This window comes from Plectropomus leopardus, chromosome 11 (genome assembly GCF_008729295.1).
Source record: "Plectropomus leopardus isolate mb chromosome 11, YSFRI_Pleo_2.0, whole genome shotgun sequence".
Classification (NCBI taxonomy): Eukaryota; Metazoa; Chordata; class Actinopteri; order Perciformes; family Serranidae; genus Plectropomus; species Plectropomus leopardus.
The window spans coordinates 26132733-26153308 of NC_056473.1; the positions used below are offsets into that span (position 1 = coordinate 26132733).

Sequence of the window (20576 nt, forward strand, 5' to 3'; positions counted from 1 at the left end):
ACTTTAAACAATGAAATTAAAATTTGTCCTTGATCCTGCTACATATTTGGAGTTGAAGAATGACTTGATTAAAATCTCCAACTTCTATAGAAAATTCCATCTATTCCATTATTATGGCACTTTACAACTCCTGCTGCGTATTTTTGGAATTTGCATCATAGTCTTGTGTCCTGTCGGCTCTGAACAAGGTCTGCCCATCCAGCCACCACCAACGAGCAGCACGCCACAGAGCCACCTCAAATAATCGCTTCTATTGGCATTCCCCTGTGATGCAGCTTGATGCTGTGTGTGTGTGTGTGTGTGTGTGTGTGTGTGTGTGTGTGTGGGCAGTGGTTTCTGGCTCCAGCTCTAACGTGGCTGTGATAGAATTGGGTCTCGCTGACAGTAGATGGGACGTTAGCTCGCCAAGAGTGGACAGTAATTGATGGAAAGCCCGGCTAACGTGATGTGTCAGACATATGAGGCCTGTCTAATCAATGAGAGCATGTGACCAGTTTTGGGGCTATGTGTATGTGCGTGTGTGTGTGTGTGTGTTTGGATGATACAGTTATGCTGGTCACATCACGGTATGCACCAGCGTGTCTGCGATCCAAAGCAGCAGACTGTTGATTTTCAGGACTGGAGGCTGAAAAAGAGGAGAGGAGGAAGAGGAGAGGAAAAGAGGAGGAGATCTGAATGAAGCAGATGCTTAAGGGCAGGTTTTAACCCCCCTTCTCTCCTTCCTCCTCGCTCCACACACACTTTTTTCCTCCCCTTCACTCTCCCTTCCTCTCTCTCCCATGATGAATCAGCTGTCACTCAGGCACCAGTCCAATCTACTGATAATGAGAACTGCATCAACACCCTCTCGCCTCTCTTCCTCCCTCTATCTCCTTCTCTCAGTCTCTTTTTACTCATTCACTCACACACACACATACACATGCCAACTAAATCATCCTTCCTCCTCTCTTCATATTTCACACAAACGCACACGCTGACACGTGTGCGCGACACACTCACATAAACTCATTCATCTCTCTCTCACTCATCTGTCTTATGATTCTCCTCCCCTCTTTTTTTCCCTTCCTTCCTCCATCCCTCCCTCTTTTCTCTCCCTCCCTCCTCCCTCCTCCTCCTCCTCTGTGCTCGCTGAGCTGAGCAGTCAGTGGTGGGACTGAGGCAAAGGAGGGAGGATAAAGCAGGAATAGAGACAGAAAAGAGAACAGAGGCACAGAAAAACAGATCATTATACAGCAAACGAGCAAGAGGCCGCTGAATGAATAACAAGGAAGGGATTACAAAGCGCAGGACCAAAAAAAAAGGAGAGGACGCCGGCTGAAGACTCTCTCTCTACCCCCCCCTCCCCCTTCCTCCTATCCTCCCTGTCACCCTCCCAACTCTCTCAGAGGCTCTCCCTCTCAGTGAAAGATGGCATGAGCACACTGTCACCCAGCTTGTGGAGCATTTCTTTCCTTGTTTTCTCTCTTTTTATCACCCCTCTGCATCCTCTCTGTTTTCCTCTGATCCCTCCACCTCTCTGCTCCACACGGGTTCAGTCCAGAGGGTGAAGAGGAGGGGAGGGAGGCAGACAGAGGCTGACCTCTCCCCTCCACCTCCCTCCTCGCACCCACAGGGCCCAGAAAGAGGGCTGGAGCAGGGAGCCGTCTGATGACTTTACACCAACAACGAGCTCCTTAACCCGGCCGACCACAGCCCGATTCCCCCTCCCCGCCTCCTGTGAGCCAGATTCTTCTTCTTCTTCTCTGAGTCAGAGGAGGATCCTGGATCCAGGACCATGTTTGGATTAAAGACACCACACTTCTACCTCCCAGGTAAGGCCACTTTTATTCAGTATTTAATCTGTCAAACTGTATCAGTGTGTGTGCCGGTCACATGGCTGCAGAGAGTGAGTTTCCCTTTCATTCAATCATCCTTTCAAGGCATAATTAGCAGCTTGAGTGATGTCACATTGATTTACAGTCTTCCTCCAGGTGAGGAGAGTTACCCCGTGCTTCTGTGATTGTCACACAGATGCTGCAGCCAGTGTGCTGAATTATGCTTTTAAAACGTTTGAAACCTAAGCAAATTTGCTTGGTTTCTTTCAAAAATATTGGAGGGCAACGAGCAACTTAATAAGAAATGGCTCAAAAATTAGCAAGAAATGAATAAGACGTGACAAGAAAATTACTGGAAAAAAGGAAAAAAAAGTAAATAGTAAGGTAAAGAACAAACATACAAAAAAACCCTAACCTCAAGAAAGTGCCAAAAAATACTATATTCATTAACATTATTATTATTATTTTTTTCTTTAATTTTGTAACATAATCTTAAATACATAATTGAGGGAATTGTAAATATAGATTTCTGGACATTTTTCTCTCATTATTTCCATGTAACCTTTTACTTTTTTATTTCTTGCAAAGTTGCTCATTATGTTTTTCATGTGTTTTGAAAGAAATCAAACCAATTTTATTAACATGCTTGTGAAAGGCATCTAAATGCAGCATAAGAAAAATAATATCCAGGTGTTGAAGAGTTAAATTCATTATTTGGATTATTTTGAAACCAAGGTTTATTTGCATAGTGATTTTTTAAAGAACATTTTTATTTCTCAGTCAAAATAAGTGTTCACCTGAAGATGTATTGCATGCCTTCAGTGGTGTATTTTCTTTTTGCTGCTGTTGTTAAGGTTACATCTCGAATTTGGATATTTTATAGAATACAGTATTTGTTTACACTGTTAAATCTTGCATCAATGGTTTTGCTAGTTTTCTCAAAGTTGTTGCAAAACATATGGATGTTTTGTTAATTTTAATGTGTCCTTTATGCAGTAGACTAAAATTCCAACGTAAAACAAAATGAAACAAAGCTAAAATGATTAGTTGATTACTGTAGTCAATTAGTCAAATCACAGGAAATTACAACTGTTTTGATCAATCAATCATATTTTTCTGGGTCAAAATGCAATCAGTCAATGAAATATTAATAAATAAATAAATAAATCTTGAATTTCAGCCTCTCAAATGTTAAGATTTGCTGGTTTTCTTTGTCTTCCATTCAACTTTTGGACCGATGGTCACACAAAAGAAAGCTGCCATAATATGAAATTGGGAATTTTTTTCTGTTTTCTTACATCTTGTGGACCAAACAGTTAAGTTCGGCCCTTAAATGCAATAATTGTATGATGTCATCATGATGAAGGGTGATCTATAACAGTGGGTTTTTCTTGGCTTGATTGCCTGGCTTATCTCTCCTCTGCTGTGGAGCTTTTGCTGCTTCCCATTAGCCAAACAGCATCTAGTGTCTGCAGTCTCTCAGTGACATACAAGAGCCAGTGTCAGTGTGGAGACAGGTGTGAGGTTACCTGAGAAAGGTGCTTAAACATGCCCGATGGCAGGATGACACCGAAAAGAGAAAGGAGGAGGAGGAGGAGAGGGTCAGCGTGAAGGCAGTGAGAGGAGGAGAAAGTGAAAGAAAAGGTGTGTAAAGTAAGATTTTTTTCCTCTTAAAGCTGTACAGGTAATGATGCGAATGATAATGTTTGAAACAGAACGCGTGTCAGATGAAAGCAGAGCTTCGAGACGTGTCTTTCCCTTGACCCTTTACCCTGATCTCTGACCTTTTAGTTGTCTGGGTCAGACTGTGGTAAATGATTAAAAACCCAGCTGTGGCAAAAGGTGAAAAGTGGGGGAGGGAGGGAGTGACACAAGAGAGAGAGAGAGAGAGAGAGAGGGATTGATGGGGGGAATTAGAGGGCGGAGGGCAGATTAAACAATGTTCTTTGCCTTGTGAATCTTTCATGCTGGTTTTTGAATTATACATCTGCTTTCATAAATGATTGAATCAGAATGATTATGTGGTGCTTTGTCATTGTTTGTATGTTTGTGTGTGTTTTCTGTTTGCGCGTGCATGTGGATGAGAGAGGAAGAAAATTTCTCCAGGAAGCAACACCCCCCCCCCACACCTCACCACCACCTCCCCTCCCCCCCTCCCCCCTCCCTCCCCCCGCTCTCGCTTTCATCCTCCTTTTTTTCAGTTTCCCAGGTCTCGCTTAATGTCTGTGCAGCGTGTGTACTTTTGAACGTCTGTGTGCATGAGGAGTGTGTGTGACTGTGTTTTAGTGCATGTGTGTAAATGGGTTTTTGTCATAGCTGGCACCTTAATGTGTGTGTATGTGTGTGTGTCTGTATGTGTGTGTGTGATTGAGAGTGTGTGTTTGCATGTGGTTATGTGCACCTGTCTGTTCTGTTTGTGTTTATAGAGCTGTGTGTGTGTGTATGTGTGTGTGTTTGTGTGTGTGTGTGTGTGTGTGTGCTCTCATCATTCACACACTGGAAGATGCCCCAGCCCCCCTCCTGGTCCCTAACTGCCGTTGCTGTGGAGACAGTGTCAGCCACACACTCGCTCCTCAATGATCATTTGACAATGTAGGTTGTGAGGGGTAAAGGATGTGTGTGTGCGTGTGTGTGTGTGTGTGTGTGTGCGTGCGCGCGCGCGTGTGTGCGTGTGTGTGTGTGTGTGTTTAGCGATTACTGTGTGATTAGTCAGGGTAGAAGGAGTAGAGCAGAGTACGGATGAGACAGGAATGGAGATTAGAGGGAACAATACAAAATCAGGTTAATGATACATATTATCTACGTGAAAATCTTTCATAAAACCATCAACGGGGGAAGAAAAAAAGTGTGAGATAGGAGACATGAAATAAAGAGGGGATGTGCATGTGCGTGTGTGTGTAGGTGCTACATTCACGCATTATTACCCAAAGCACACCGTGACCTTAACACGGTATCATAAGGAAAAGAAAGTGGCATTTTGATATCTCCCACTCTCGGGACCCCCTGGTGATGTGCACCACACACATTACAGCAGTTTACCGTTTTCTCTCAGTGACTTCAGTCAGTTGATCGCTGTGCAAATGTCTTTTCAAAAATTGTATTTTTTAAAACCAGAATGTATTCCCAGGGGGAGGTGCATCAAGGCTGCTGGGAGTTTGCAAGTTATGAAATAAACAAAAGCATTTTCGACTATATTTAAAGGGTAAGGCTGGAGATATCCTGTATTTTTCTTGTTGTCAACAAATCCCATAAACAAAGACCAAAACCAACACCCTGTTAGTCTGTCTCTCAGCACATTTTCAACACTTCTTTAACCAGTCCAAAGCTGATTTGTTACTACTGAACACTTAAATCTGTAAAAACAGATTGATAATATATATGCTCTAAGAAATAAAGGTGCTTAATAACCTTGGACTAAATAAAATGACAGAAACCATCTTTAGAAATCATTATTTGATGTGCTTTTTGTGTTTTTAGTCTGGCCCATGTCCCATTCGCTAACATGAAGAAGGCAGGGTTTATGACCTATACTGCAGCCAGACACCAGGGGGCGATTGAGATTCTCTGACTTCACTTTAGGGGAGCTGTAATGTCCTCCATCTTTTTATAGTCTATGGTTTACACCAGTGACACTAGATGCATGAGCGCAGTATGGAGGAGAAACAGGACGATTTTTTAGCTGCCCTCACATGTTCCTCGGAAATATTGTATTTACCATATTTGCAAGTTATGAGCACATGAACGTCCCTCCAAAGTCTTAATTATAAGTGGGAAATTGGGATATTTTGATTATACCCCAGTTGCCAACTTGTGATGTTTGTGTGACAATTTCAGGGCAGCTGATGTTGTGAAAAACATGGAAACAGTGTCAACAACTGATAGTAAAAAACTATATATTTTGGTATTTTGTTCCTAGTAGCTAGTTGTACATTTTAGTATATACTTACTGTGGCAAGTAAGCAAAATATATTTATTTACTTTTTTACTTTTAGGGCCTTTTGGCCTTTATTTGGTAGGAAAGACATTAATGTGAAAGGTAGGGGGAGACAGGGAATGACATGCAACAAGTGGCCAAGGCCGGTATCAAACCCGCAGTCACTGAAGTGAGGATGCAGCTTCTGCACGTGGGGCACCCACTTTACCAACTGAGCTACTGCGCACCCTAGCAAGCATACAAACTTTTAACAATAAAGCATGCCAGGCAAGTATACGAACATTGATAATAACATTATCATAACATTAGCTAGCTACTGTTCATGTTACAGCATTGATGAGGCCGTTGTTTTTCAGGACACCAGTACATAAAAAAAACCTTGCAGCTTTCGTAATTACGACTGCACAACTGGGAAGTACGATATTTCCGAGGAGCACCTGAAGGCAGCATAAGAGCCGATGACTAATAGGGGCCCTAAAAAATCTAATAAAATAAAATAAAAAATCCATCATTAATTATCATCATCATTAACAAAATATTTTATCTACAATGTGCTAATATTAATACTCACAGTTTCTTTTTCTTTTCTTGTTTTTGGCACGAAAAAAGCTAAAGCCTCGTATTACCCCCTCTCCCCCCGCATTTTCATGAAATGGGTCAGTCCTGTCCTCAAAGCTGGACCAGACGTTACCTGCTAACAACGCGGAGTGACGAGAGTCAATGGAGCTAATCTTTAGTGAAAACTACAAACAAAAAAAGTCTTAAAAGTCCGAAACAAGAGAGCGAAAAGAAAGGGCGACACTATTTCACCCTAGTTCTTCACTAAGAAAGGTGAGTCACCGTGAGTTTTGGAAATAAACCTGTGTGTCCATACTGAAATTAGCTACGTTTGCTAACGTTAGCTAATATCTTCACAGAAAAATCTCTTACATTTTTACTCCTATCTTAACTGTCATTCAGTAAATATAACCAAACGTCTAGCAAGTAATTGGCGCTAAATGGGTTGTCCCTGTCCCTGCATGGTATCAGGCCAGAGGACAGATGCAGTGTCCTCAAACAACCCCACCAGTGACCCGGTCCGACTCCCAGCTGAGACAGGAGGTGAGAAAAAGCTGATAGCAACTGAATTCTTGTTATTTTCAGAGGTGGAAAAAATACTCAGATTTTTAAGTTAAAGTAGAAATACCACTGTCTAAAAATACTCCATTACAAGGAAATTTTCTGGATTCATGTTAAGTAAAAGTTCACAAGTATTATCAGCAAAATGTACTTAAAAGTACTCATTATGAAGAATGGTCTCTGTCAAAGTATCATAACCATACAAATATTTTTTTCTATGATCATAACACCAGATCCTTAGGTTATGGTAGAGTATCATATAATTCTGTTTGCATGATAATGTAATTTGTTAATGTGGAGCCAATCTAAACTTTATACCACTGGGTAGATTAGTAGTATAATACTGCATCACATCAAATGTGTATATACAGTATATATACAGTACTGTGCTGGTTTTGGCAACCTTAAACTTCATTATATTAGTAAGGTTATAAAGATCATACATATTTATTTCTCAGTAGTCTCTTTATTAAAGTACAACTAGAACATAGAGGAAATATGTATACTGTATAACTTATACTGTAATACTAAGTATTTAGTGTGACCTCCCTTTACACTCAGCATGTCTTGAACTCTTCTGGGCAGACAATATGAGAATTACAATACAAATGTGGTAGATTTTTGATAATTTTGTAATAATTGGCCCTCTTTTTAAAAACATTTTTTTCAGGTCATTTTCTTTGTCACCTTTGATTAATTTCTTGCAATTTCTGGGACATTTCTTGCCAAGTTGGTCACTGCATGTCCCCCTATGTTTCTGAAAAAACCCCCCCAAAAACTAATTTGTTCGGGTTTCAGAGGGATAAATAGCCTGTGAAGGCGTAGTAAGTAAAACTGATGTCCAACTAGGTTTCAAAGGGTTAACAAATGTTACTAAAGGTGGAGTGAATAGTGTATTTTGTGGACTATTTCCAGCTGCGGATGAACACACATTTGGTTTTCCAGCGAGCGTTTACAGAGGCAGGATGATTCATTAAGAAACGAAGGAACACGTCACCCAGACAATGAGAGAAAATAGGAATAAATCACCAGATTTGTCCTTTAATATCGTGTGCAGGCTGAGATAGTTCATCTCCAGTGCTCACAATGTCATCAGGTCAAACCCGGCTCAAACGTCTGCATGAAGAATGAACACACACTCAGTGACATTTGTGTTTCTGTCCATGTATGCATCCACTCACGCGCGCACGCACATCATCCTCGGCGAGTCAATAGGGTGAGAGAGCCGGGTCGTTGACGTGTGTATTAGCCTGCCATATTTATTGGCTGCTGTGGTATTTTCGGGGGTTGGGTAGCTGTGTTCGACTTGACCTCTGCATTGATTTCCATGATATGTGTTAGAGCTACAAGGACACTGTGGCTTGTGATTTATGGCAGATGTCACATGAACGCACACACAAGCACACACAGTATAACACACACTTCTCACTCAGCCTCGGGCTGCTGTGCTGTGAGCCCGGCATTTGATAACTTCACTCTAAATATTTTCCCTGCATTGCACAGCAGCAGCAATTCTACATATAACAAATAAATAGTCGTTTCTCAGGCTGCAGAGGAGTAATGACTTCAGCAGAAAATGCTTGTGAACGTTCAGGGAGCTGCTGAAGTGTCATTGAGGAAAAAAGGAGAAAGACAAAATAGAGTTCAGAATAGAAAAAATATATCCGGCATGGTGAGTTGTTTTGTGTAAACTAGTCCTGGGAGCCTGTACTGATTGAGGATACCTCAGCGGTGCGTCAGTGTCCCTTAGAGGAAGAGTGTGTAAGATTTAGAGGGATTTGGTGGTGTCTGGCAGATTGCAGATTTACAACTTCTCTTGGTCTTTCAGTGTTCATTGTTCAGGAGTGTTTTACTGGGAGCCGAATTATCCACAGAGGTCTCATCCTCTCCAAAACAAACAGGTGATTAAAACCTGTAAAAACACTAAATAAAGCAGTTTGACATTTCAAATCAGTGGCACAGTTTGGCAAGGCAGAGACAGGCCACCACCTGCTGATGTGTGCTCACATTTTTTCTCTGATAACTTAAAATCCAGACGCTCAGGAGTTTTTTTTTTTTACCAGGAGCTGATTTATCCAAATAAATGTCTTTCTCTCCAAAACAAATAGACCTGGTGATTTGAACCAGTAAACACAGCGTCTAAAGCAGTTTCACGTTAAGAAATTACTGTTTTTCCGTTGCTCTCGTTGCTGCTAACTACTGTGGCTGACAGGGAAAAAAAACGAATCTAAGGCCAGTGTTTGGTTTATCCATTCTGGACTACCGTAGAAACATGGCAATGCAACATAGTGGTCTCCGTAGATGAGGACCTGCTCCCTATGTAGATATGAACATCTAATTTTGAGGTAACAAAAACACAACAGTAATTATTTTCGGGTGATTTTTCTTAAAGAAAATTGCATTGACAGATTTTTGGCCTGGCTAATTATCCGGGCCGATATTTGGCATTTTGACGATAATCTGTATCAGTGTTTTATTTTAATGATCGCCGTTAAAATTATTTAATGAAAAAGTGTGTGTTACACTCAACCAACTTCAAGGAAGGCAGTCTGCAATACATGCAAAGAAAGTGTCAGTATGCCTTTATAAAACATCAGGGAGCTATTTTTATTCATTTATTTTTTTATTCAAATTTGTATTGAATTTTATGAAAAAATAGTTGCTGGGAACTTGCTGTATATGATGTCGAAAGTTTTAGTTTTTATTAAACATTAGCTAAAGGCATTTAAACAAAGTTTTGTGTTGGAGTTTGTTATATTCAAAATTCTAAATATTGTCAGAAATATTTTCTTTTTTTATTGTAAATGCACATCGATTCCAAATATCAATTATCGGTCTCATTAAGTACTAATAAACGTTATTGGTATTTGCCCTAAAAGAAAACATACTTATTAGGTTATGTTTCATTTTTGCCAACATATCCCCCTAAATCCTACACACTGGACCTTTAATGTGACTCTCTTACTTCCCATTTCTTTCTTTTTTTTCTGCTTCCCTTTCTAAATTCACCTCCTTTTTTTCCCATTTTACTTTTGTGAACATGCCAGGTACCTTGTACGTCAAGCTCTGTGCTGTGGTGGAGCCAGAATTCAATCTCTGCTTGTGTGGCTTTACTTAAAGTAGGGCATGAGGTATTGTGTGCATATGTATATGTTTTAGTGGGTGGAGAAGCCGCCGGCTTGCACACACGTGTATGCATTTGGCCATATTTCCATTCTGTATGTTTGTGGAGTCTTTGTGTATTCATGCAGGGGGCTGAGATGGGTACTGCCTCAAAGGAAGCTGCTGTCAGGCGCTGTTGTGCTTTTAATTGTGTGTATGTGTGTGTGCCTGCATCTGTGTGCTCACTAGCGTGTGTGCTGATGAAAACAGGGTCGCGGTGCTCCACCTCAAGGGCACTGTTATTAATGAGATGAATAAAAGACCATGACAACAGCTTGATAACACAAAGGAGATAAAAACCACACACACACATCATGTGGGAGCTGGGCGACTTTCTCTTGCCAAGAAAAAAAAAAACTAGAATAAAAGTGCAAAACAACCATAATGTATTTTTTATGTTTTCTATCCTCCAGAGAGAGTGAAAATAAACCGGGAGAAAGGGTGTAAAAGAAAGGGAATGAATAAAACAACGTGTTTGGTAATGTCTCAACCAGAAAACAAACAAGTGAGCAAGTAAGCAAGCCACCCTAATTGGTCAAAGAGCTGGTGTCACTAATGAGCTCTTAATTAACAGAGGATTCACTTAAAGTACACCCAGCAACACACACACACACACACACACACACACACACACACAGACACAGACACACACACGCACACGAGCGCTCATACAGGAAAACATGCCTGCTCTGTGATGTTTACATTCATTTAGAACAAGCAAAAAGCTTTGATGTGAGATCTCACATGCAAGCACACAATGCACACACACACACACACACACACACACAAAACACGCACGATAAACACACACTACACACTCACACAGAGGAGTGCGTGCAGCCTTCCTGCTCGCTGAGCGAGGGAGATTGGGATAAATGCCAGCAGATTTTGACCCGAGGTGATAACGACAACTCCTGGTAGCTCACACTCACACACACATTTTGCAGAGCACACACACACACACACACACACACACACAGACATGACATGCACATGCTCAGAGTACACACATACACCAGCACGCAGAGTAAAACTGTAATAAGCAGCGCGGTGTATGATAACGAGCAGATGGCAGGAGGATTAGCCAAATGAAAATACAGCAGCTAAAATTTGCCGGCATTAATATCTTTTACAGGGAGGTGGACTCCTTAGCACACACACACACACACACACACAAATACACACACATACATTTACAGGACTGAGTTACACCAGGGGAGAGAGAGAGAGAGCCAGAGAGAGAGAGAGTATACTCAGATACTCCTGTGGCCCCGCTGGTTCTGCACCATCTGCATGTTCATGAACCATGTCAAAACATAATTGATTGAATGTGTCTGTGTGTGTTTGTGTGTGTGTGTGTGTTTAGGGAGGGGCCTCTACAGAGAGCTGGTTAACAGCAGTTAGATGGCAGTTAGCGCCAGACAGGCCATGTATGCCTCATAATGCAGATGTGTGTTTGCACACTCCTCGTTGTGAGGGGCCACAGCACTCCAGCCGGGAGGGATGTGGCCCTCTCTCTCTCTCTCACACACACACACACACACACACACAGATACACACACATGCACCAACACACACACTAACAAACACACGAAATCAATGATGTCACTTCACTGAGGAGCCTGTTGATCACCCTTGGGCATGGCTCTGTCTGCCACCTGGTCGCGCCATGTTAGCAGGTTCTTAGTGAACATACATATGTGACTATCATGACTGCACACACACACACACACACACACACACACACACACACGCACACGTGCATTTTATTCTTTCTCTGCACTGGATCTTAAAACAAGCAACCATCATAAATATAGTCTGACCCTCTTGCGTTGACTAGCCATGCAGATATTTTCCATTTTATTTAGTTTTTAAAATATCCTTCCCTGAAATTTAAGCTTTTACCCCTGTATTATGGAGGTGAAGTTTGTTGTTGGTGCTCACAGCACTGAAAAATTACATTTGTAAAGCCCATCTCCTGTCCAGAAACAACATTCTGTTTTTTTCTGGACAATCCACAGTCTTCACTTTGGACTACCGAGGATGATACCACAAAAACCAGGTTACATGCAGCAATAATTTCAAAAGTATTTGCATCTTTCTGCCATGAAATACTTTGTCAAGCATTTGTTTTCACTATTTTTTTCAGTCCTTTCTTAGTATCGAGAGTAACCACGTTACATTGTCGCTGGAACTGTTTTTGTAATATACCTGTCTAACTCTTTGATCATCACGTACCAAATTCTGTACACTTTATTTTGGGGTGCATGGGTGAATGGCACATAAAATCAAACTTAAAGTAAGAAAATATTTGTCTTTTGGAAGGAATTTGGGCGAACTGACCCTTTAAATCACATAAAATTAAGGTTAAGCTTTATGGGATCAGATCTGGTATCTGACTTTTATTTTTTTAAAGTTATTTTTTGGGCATTTTTACCTTTAATTGATAGAACAGCACAAGTGTGAAAGGGGGAGAGAGAGATTGCAACATGCAGCAAAGGGCTGAGGCTGGAATCGAACCCGCAGCTGCTGCGGTGAGGACACAGCCTCTGTACATGTGACGCCCGCTCTATCCACAGGCGCCCCTCACATTTAAACATTTTGTGGGCTTAAAGACAAAAAAAAAAAAAAAATACTGCTCACTAATCAGGAAGCTGTCAAAGTTGCCTCACATTCTGTTGCACACATATTTACCCTGACACACACACACACACACACACACACACACAACAGTGCACGAACACAGACACGGTTACACAGGGCACGTGTTTGCTCATGTGTGATCTCTCGCCACCTTGTTCCGCTTCCGGCTGTATTTGCATAATCTGCATTATGATGCCGGCTTTAATTGCCCACACCCAGGTAAGGGATCATGTGGTTAAGTGGGAGATCATAATTATGTAAATAATTGGCCTGACCACAGCAAGCTGCTACTCTCTGCCACCCATCTGGAGAGAGACAGAGAGAGTGAGAGGAGGAGGAGGAGGAGGAGTAATATTATGAGAGATGACACAAATAGAGAAGAGAAAGAGGTGAGAGAGGAGGAAAAGAGGGATGAACAAATGAGGACAGGAAGGCGGAGGAAAGAACATTATGTAAAGGAGGTGTAAGGAGAAAAGTAAGAGGAGAAGTAGAAAAATGAGGAAATGTAACAGCATGAAGCATGAAAGAAGAAATGTGATTGTATTTTAAATTTGTTGAAGATTTCACCTACAAGTTCCTCTCTTTTATTGCAATGCTTGATTTAGTTCCCTCTTCTGTAGTTGCCCCTGTGAGAAAATGCCATCCTCAGCTCTAGAAAATCAATGAATTTAAAAAATGTTGACAGTTTCCTGCACATAAAAAATACAGCTCAACTTAAAGGATAAGATTAGCAATATTCTATATTTTTTTATGTCACGCGATTACGTGAAAAAAAACAAAAGAAAGAATGAATTGATCTTACTAACAAGTATCGCCTCTGTGAGCGTGATTTAGCTCATCCCTCTGTGCCACGGAGCTCCAGTGTAGTCTAAAATCTATTAAAAGCACATCAATGAGCCACACTGGGTGACATGTTCCTTAATGAACATGAGCACTGTAAGTTTATTTTTTAATTGATCCCACACACACACACACCATCCTGCTGCTATAAACACTCACTCGTGCATTGGATGTGTATTAATCTGCAGTTTAGAATAGACCAAAGTAGATAATTAGATAATTTACTCCAGTTTACTCCAGCTGTTTTAGGAAATTACTTTCTGCTAAAATAACTAAAATAAAACTCAGTTTTTTGACCAAACCATTGGGAGTGGATCTGAGTGCCACAAACAGGCTGGAGAAGTCGGAAATTGTTGAGAGACAGACAGATATTGGTTTTGGTCTTTTCATGGAAATTGTTGACAATAACAAACACTTATACCCCTTTCCCACCAAAATTAGCGTGTGCACGCAGGTTTCTCAAACACGGGTAAACCCGCGAGTTATAGGCGATTGACGTCATACCCAGTGCCATTGAACTCACTGCTGCACCACATGCATTATTTTTGTTAGCTTGTGTGTGTGTGTTTTGGGGTTTTTTTGTTAGTATGTCCGTAGAACATCACGGACAGGTCCTTTCAGCCGTGTTCTCAGCTGACGCCATTCGGCTTTGTACCATGTGGGTGCAAATGGTGGCTTTGGGCACTGAGTTCTTACGCTGTAATCACTGCAAAAGCAGTGGGATTTGATGACTTCAGAATAAGAACGGGCTAAATAAGTGGAGGAATGAATGAAAGAAAATTATTAACAATATTATTTTAATGTCCTTTTTTCCCTTTTTATTTAAATTTAATAAAAAAGTGGTACAAAGACACTTACACTGTACACTTTTGTAGCACTGGCAAAACAAAAACATACAGACAAATAAATAAATGAAATAAAACACATGCAGACAAATACATAAACAAATAAAGCAGACCATGTAAACAAAGTAAAAATAAATAAATAACAATTATAATAATAATCAAAAAAGGGGACCCTAGGGTTCAAGCGTCGCAGGTCACTAGAGGACGTTACAATAGTGCTGGGCAATATAACAAACCAACTGTGTCACAACACTTTTCAGAATTTTGGCAGTATCATGCACCTCTTCAATGACTGGTTTTGGTGTTTTACATAAGTCTATAGCAGCCCATAGCATGCATCACCGCCAGAAGCACACACAGAACAAAGACTTTCCAAACTCATCTCGTATATCGTCCTTGTCAGAATCTCCACATTCACATTTCACTATTTTTTTTTCATAAATTATTCCTATCTTTTTTTCTAATTCCTGAAAAATAGCAGTTTTGGAGATTTGGAGGTTTGCGCCTGACAGCAGCGATATAATAAAGGCCTTGAATATTGTATGTCCTGCTCAGGCCCACAAGACAGCGGCAGAGTGCACTGCAAACAACATTTACCATACAAATTGCACTGTAGGTTTGCGAGTTATAGGCAAAGAGTTCTTTTATTTTAAAACTTTTAATATGTAAATTTTCATGAATGTAGCAGACTTAATCTGATGCTAAAGATAATTTGATACGATCAAAAGCTCCAGTAAAGCCACTAAATAGACCCTGAGGTGAGACTGTTTTGCCTACTGCTGTTTCCAAAGTCAAGAAGTCCTTCAAGTGTTTGTTTAAACTGAAATTTAAATATATGCACATTTTATGACAAATGCACAAAGCTCAACGAATCAAAAGCACCAGAATATCAAAGTAGCCTCATTTTATCAATTAGCTCACCTATAACCTTAAATCTTATCCCTAACCTCCCAAAATGCCCCCTCAAGACATCAGATCCTATGAAATGTCTTTATTTGGGAAGATTATAGACACACACACATGCAAAGACAAGCACACACACACACACACACACACACACACACACACACGCCTGCCACTGTATCCGCTGCACAGATGGTAAAGGCAGCAGCCCCTTCACACAGACAAAGGGAAGGTAATTCTCTCTGCAGGACGTGAACAGAGCTGGAGCTGGAAGAGAGCAGCACACATCAACACTCCCCTCCCTGTTTCCTCGTCTCAGCCCCAGGCCAACAAACATCACAGGAGTAAACTGACAATGTGTGTGCGTGTGCATTTGTGTGTGCATGAAATGTGTGTGTGTGCACTTCTGAAATAGGCTTGAGGAGGAGAGACAGGAAAAATAAGAGGAGAGAGGGAGAAAATGAGAGAGAGATAAAATGAAAAAGAGAGGGAGAGTGTAGAGAGGGAGGAGGTAATAAACAGGATTAGTGCTTATCTTTACAGCACTGTGTGTGTCTGTGTTTCTGTGTGTGTCTGTGTGTGTCTGTGTGAGTTTTAGTGTGTGTTTTGCCCAAGGAAAGAGTGACTGACTCCAGCATTACCTTTGCCAATGTGTCTCCATCCCCAGGTATCTCCTCTCTCTGGACTACCTCTGCTTTGTGTGTGCTGGTACACGATGTTCTGTGTGTGTGTGCGTGTGTGTGTGTGTGTGTGTGTGTGTGTGTGTGTGTGTGTGTGTGTGTGTGTGTGTGTGTGCGCGCGCATGCACGCGCCTTTATTAAAACCACAGTTACTCTGGATGTAGTCTGTGTACTTTGAGGGTGTGAGTTTATGTGTGTGTGCAGAGGTGAAAGTAAATACTGTACATGTGCTCACAGTGTGTATGCTGCTGATTCAGTAGTGATTCTCTTATGCTGTGTGCGTGTGTGTGTAAATGCACGCCATTTTGCAAGGTGATTGTGAGCATACCACTGTATAGCATACATGTGTATGTTTGTGTGTGTGCAGCTGCCTGAGGATAAAGAGCGTACTCACCTCCTTGTTTCCTCTGCAGTTTGTCTTCACTGTCTGAATTGCCAATAAATCTTGCCACAGAATGAGTGTGTATTCACACGTACGTGTGTGTGTGTGTGTGTGTGTGTGTGTGTGTGTGTGTGTGAGAATGCTTAGAGGATGGGTTTAGTTGCCATTATAATGCTCGTTCAGCCACGTAGCACTATTATATGTGACAGTGTTTCTGTTTGTAATCTCCTACCTGACCAGAGCTAACAGGCTGCTACAGCGTCTCACTTTCACTGGATGGGGAAGGAGGAATACATTTAAATAATCAGGGGTTTGGGTTCATGGCTGATATTATGCCTCGCTGCTTTTGTAAATGAGCATCTGTGTGCGAATAGTTTGTGTGTGTGTGTGTGTGTGTGTTTGTGTGCATCTGTTTTTGGAGACATCTGCGGATGTCTTAGTGGATTGTTCTTGCAGCAGTATCCCCAGCACTATACTCTTCTTCACCAGAGATGAATTGTCAGAGAGCAGGAGACCGGGAGACAAGCCGTGCATGTGCTCGTGTGTTTGCGTGTGGCTGCGTCTGCATACAAATGTGTGTATGCTTGCGTGTGTGATGGATAGAGGGCTTTATGAGAGAGGAATAGGCTAATGACCAGCTCTCCAGAGGCAGTAAGATTCCTGGAGCTATTACTGCCGGAGTTCATAATGGCCTCTGTGCTTGGCCTCTTTTACACGCCGCTTAATGGGGGATCCTACAGTCCACTGCCAAGTATAACCCACCCGGAGAATACTCGCCGCTGTGCGCTTTGACCCCGACACTGCACACACACGCACACACACACACACACACACACACAACATCACACAGAGAAGCACATGTTCGATCAGGTTTATCTTCTCTTTTGTGCACCTGCTGTTGTACACACACAAGCTCATTTGTACATTTAACAGTTTATCTTCCTGTCTCTCTCTCTCTCTCTTTCACACACACACATACACACACACGTAAACACACACACACACACACACACACACTATACAACCTGTATAGGTCACAAAGGATGGAGGTGAGACACCCACCTCAGAGAAAACTGAGGGTGTCTGCCTGCAGTACACAGCCAAACCATAAATCATGTCAGGCTACACCAGTCTCTGCAGACACACACACACACACACACACACACACACACACACACACGTTCTCTCCCCCTCTTTTCTCTTGTGTAGGTTTGAGTACAAGAGAGAGGGATTTGGGGATTATAGGGGAGCCTCACTTTTCTCTTTTCTTTTTCATCGCTTCCTTCAGTACTTGTTGTTTCCATAGAGAGAAAAGTAGGGAAGCAGGGGGCCGCTAATCTGTGCACACATGTACGTGTGTGTGTGTGCATGTGCGTGTCCATTAGGGTGCATGTGAGCCAGTTTGTGTTTATGCATGTGTGCGTCTTTCATCGCTGAATGGATCTCAGGGAAAGACTTGAAGGAGACAGTCTATTCATTGAGGAAAACATCAAGGCTGTTTGGTGCTGCTGTGTGTCTGGCATCTTAGAAATGCAAGAGGAAGAGAGGGAAGAGAGAGGGGGAGAAATAGAAAGTGAGAGGGAGGAGGAAGATGGACAAGGTAGAAATCTGCACTCGGAAGCGCAAATCGATGCAAAACAGCTGTTAAATAGCTGCAAAGTGGAGCAGCTGCTTGGGAGATGAGGAGCGAGGGATGGGGAGATGAAGGGAGGAACGATCAAGAAGGGAGACAGACAGAGGGGCCCAGGGGAGATGTTGAAATATTAGACTAAATGAAGCAGGCTGAGTGAGCTTATAGTGCATGATGACAGATGAATGTTAATAAACACGTTTATATACTTGGTGCTTCGTACAGAACGTATGTTACTTCAGTTAGTAGCAGGGGGAATTCGTGAAGAAAGTCAGTAAATTCATCATGAGTATTTTCTTTACATAACACTCAGTATGTGTATCAGAATGTAAGTAAACTGAGGCGCTCTTGATCCTGAGATTTAATGTTATAATTAGAATAAAGAGTAGCCCCAAAAAAACCTTGTTGTCTTGTCAAACTATAATAATAGCTCCAAATTTACTTAGGCTACAGTTTCAGTTCATTCAATTCATGCTACAATGGATCAAATGACTATGTCATTTTGAATTTTAATCTGAAAGTGTCTCTTGTTGTGATGAAACCACAGATAATTTTAACCAGACTCCTCTGTTCCTCTTAACTTCACAGAACGTTTTAGCGTCTATCAGCTCATTGTTTTGGTTTGTGTCTGTAACCTTACTGTTTTGATCTCACGGTCCTCATCAGAGTTGTTTCCAGCTGCAGCAGGTGGATATTTTAAGTGAAAAAGATCGAATCTATTATGCGCTACCGGCAGCACCAAACAGAAAAGGTTAGCAGCCAGCTGGTAAGCATCAGTGTGTCCTCATGCAATTCTAAGTTTAGTTAAGTTATATTTACACTTTTGAGGTACTGTACTTAAACTTTGCAGTTTCCCTCCAAATTATGTCATTTTTTTAAAATTATACCACATTTATGTAATGGCATCCTTCCTGCTTATTAGTTTTTTTATTTGTTAAAATAGTATTAAATTAACTATTAAAATAGTATTAATAGTATTAAAGTTTAAATATGATGCCACTTTGTTAAGGATAGCATAAATAGACTTAACACCTGCAACCGGCAGGGTATTTCTACTTTTGTTTAACCTTTTGAAACCTGAACAAATAGGCTTGATTTCTTTCAAAACATGGAAAGATGGCAATGAGCAACTCAGCAAATAAAAACCAAATAATAGCAAGACATTAGTAAAGAGTTACAAGACAATTACTTGAAATTAACAACAAAAAGAAAAAGAAGAGTAAAAGAACAAAAACAAAAAATGGCTTGAAAATAATAGCTTTTTTCTTAAACCTGATTTTAGATGTATAATTATAAATATAGTTTTCTTGGCATTTTTTGGGATAATTTCGTAATGACTCTCTTTCTTTTTTTAAGATATGTTTTGGTAATTCTCTATTCAACTTTTACTATTTTTTGCAGTTTGGGGGATACCTCATACCAAGTTGCCAAATGCCTTTTTGTGCCTCTGTACCAGCGTTTTCGGGTCGTCCGTATTTCCTTCTATCCCATTCTATTGAATGTATTATCTCAAGAACCCCTGGAGGGAATTTCTTTAAATTTGACACAAACATTTACTTGAACTAACTGATGAGATGATTAGAGTTTGGGAGTCAAAGGTCAAGGTCACTGTGATCTCCCATCTCTCATTTTCATAAAAACACAATATCTAAAGATGACCATGAAGGAGTTACCTCAGATTTGGCACAAACGGCCATTTGGACTCAAGAATGAAGTGATTAGAATCTGGTGGTTGAAGGTCAAAGGTCAAGGTCACAGTGACCTCATACCACATGTTCTTGGTCTTGAAACACCTTGAAACTGTGCTGATTATATAGATCTTCTGTGTGTGAAGCGCACATGTTTTCACAGACATGGATGTAAACTGAAAATCCAACTAAACTAGTGGAGTACAACCACATGGTGGGATATCTAGTTTCTTCATGGATATATAAAAAATCTGGATACAGTTATAGAGGCGGGGCTTAGTTCATTCCTATGAGAGGTGCTCATTGACACATGAAGTAAAAAAAACTCTTTTCTGGGTATAAATTACCCGAATCTACTTACCCATAAAGCATGTGCACTAGAGACTGACTGCAGCCAAGCGCAGCAACTGACTTCCAGTTTAGCGTTTCGCTAGCGTGAATAGCAGTTTAAAAAATTTAATCTTGCAGCTCTTTTAGGCTTTCCAAATGTTATTGAACTGTCTGGATTAAACCTAGATAGTGAAATGAGTCGTTTTGCCGGGGTTTTGGTCCTCACAAAAAATTATTTACTGATTTACAGACGTCACTTTCCCAATGTATGTCAATGGGGGAAAAGTCTTTTCTGGGCCAGTGGGTGTCATGTGACGGACTGTAGGTTGTAATTCCACTTTTGGCCACAATGTAAAATTTTCAGCAGTGCACGGCGCACCTCCTGGGGGCTTGGGCGGGACCATAGACCATGGATCTATTATAAATCATAGTCTATTATACTATCAATACTATACTACTATTTTACTACTATCTATTATAGCCATAGACTGTAGCTCCCTGAAAGTGTGACCTTTCGTTCTTGATCGCCCCCTGGTGACCGACTGCAGTATAGGTCATAGTTTCCGCCCTTCCATGTTAGTGAATGGGACATGGGCCAAACGTAAA

The 20576-nt window shown here is 41.1% G+C and overlaps 1 protein-coding gene across 1 annotated transcript in view; it reads left to right on the forward strand.

Moving 5' to 3' along the window:
• The first annotated feature begins 1151 nt into the window (after window positions 1-1151).
• The window catches only part of LOC121950517 (genetic suppressor element 1-like), a 56090-nt gene continuing 36665 nt past the window's right edge, over window positions 1152-20576 (forward strand). Inside the window, 1 exon segment of the mRNA XM_042496541.1 lies at window positions 1152-1811. Coding sequence (XP_042352475.1) covers window positions 1775-1811 — 37 coding nt within the window. The 5' untranslated portion in view covers window positions 1152-1774.